This window comes from Colobus angolensis, unplaced genomic scaffold, assembly GCF_000951035.1.
Source record: "Colobus angolensis palliatus isolate OR3802 unplaced genomic scaffold, Cang.pa_1.0 Scaffold39, whole genome shotgun sequence".
Taxonomy (NCBI): Eukaryota; Metazoa; Chordata; class Mammalia; order Primates; family Cercopithecidae; genus Colobus; species Colobus angolensis.
In genome coordinates, this window is record NW_012117265.1 from 3,453,012 (window position 1) to 3,454,227 (window position 1,216).

The following is a 1,216-nucleotide window of genomic DNA, read 5'->3' on the forward strand; positions in this document are numbered from 1 at the left end:
AAGAAGGAAAGAGAGAAAGGGAGAAAGGAAAAGCCTAGGTGTTCTACAGCGGAGGCACATAGGCACATAGTTGTAACTAACTTGCCCTTGTTACCTTGTTACCTGGAGTGCTTGTTGTGTGCCAAGCATTGTTTTAATTCATTCATCTTTGCATGAGATATATACACAGTCATCATTCATCCACTGACTTTACAGGTGGACCAATTACCTGTAAGTGACCATAGGGGTTGACTAAGTTTCCCAACATCTCTCAGTTAGTAAGAGGCAGATGCAGGATCAGTATCAGGCAGCAGGCTCTGGAGTTCATGCTCTTCACCTTGACATGGCACTGCCCAGTGGATGTGGGGGCCTGAGCTTCTCAGTGCATGTTGGTTACAGTAGAGGAGAAGGGGCTCTGAGGGTAGACCCTGTGTGTGTGTGCGTGCACGCGTGGGTGATCAGATAGCTGAGAGGTTTATGTCCAAGTTCACGTCTCTTTTCTCTCCATCTCCCCTGACCCCACCCCAGGGTGCTGGAGAGAAAGGAGCAAAAGGAGAGCCCGCAGTGATTGAAAAGGTGAGGGGTCTGGATTGCGAGGGGGTTGAGGGGCTTCATGATGACAGGGGTCATCGACACTCGTTTCTCCTTTCAGGGGCAGCAGTTTGAGGGACCCCCAGGAGCCCCAGGACCCCGAGTAAGTCGTGGCTGTGTTTCCTTCTTCCAGTCTTTCCCTTCCAGCTGAGGGGTGTTTAAGCCCCTGGAGTGAGGAGTTGGGGTATAATGTTGCCTGGCCAAGTGGAGGGTAGTGGACATTCGAAGCTTAAAGGATGAGTCAAAATAGGCAGGATGAGCAACATAGAGATGGACAACATAGCAAGACCCCATCTCTTTAAAAATAGCCACATATTGGCCGGGCGCAGTGCCTCATGCCTGTAATCCTAGCACTTTGGGAGGCCGAGGTGGGCAGACCATGAGGTCAGGAGATCGAGACCATCCTGGTTAACACAGTGAAACCCTGTCTTCACTAAAAATACAAAAAAATAGCTGGGCGAGGTGGCGGGTGCCTGTAGTCCCAGCTACTCGGGAGGCTGAGGCAGGAGAATGGCATGAACCTGGAAGGTGGAGCTTGCAGTGAGCCGAGATTGCGCCACTGCACTCCAGCCTGGGTGACAGAGCAAGACTCTGTCAAAAAGGAACGGAAAGGAAAGGAAAGGAAAGAAAGAAGGAAGAAGGAAAG

At 51.1% G+C, this 1,216-nt stretch overlaps 1 protein-coding gene across 1 annotated transcript in view; it reads left to right on the forward strand.

The window, feature by feature from the left end:
- The window catches only part of COL5A3 (collagen, type V, alpha 3), a 53,110-nt gene that overhangs the window by 11,446 nt on the left and 40,448 nt on the right, over positions 1 to 1,216 (forward strand). Inside the window, exons 12-13 of the mRNA XM_011954960.1 lie at positions 508 to 555; positions 632 to 673. Of these exons, the coding sequence (XP_011810350.1) occupies positions 508 to 555; positions 632 to 673 (90 nt within the window). The remainder of the gene's footprint in view (positions 1 to 507; positions 556 to 631; positions 674 to 1,216) is intronic.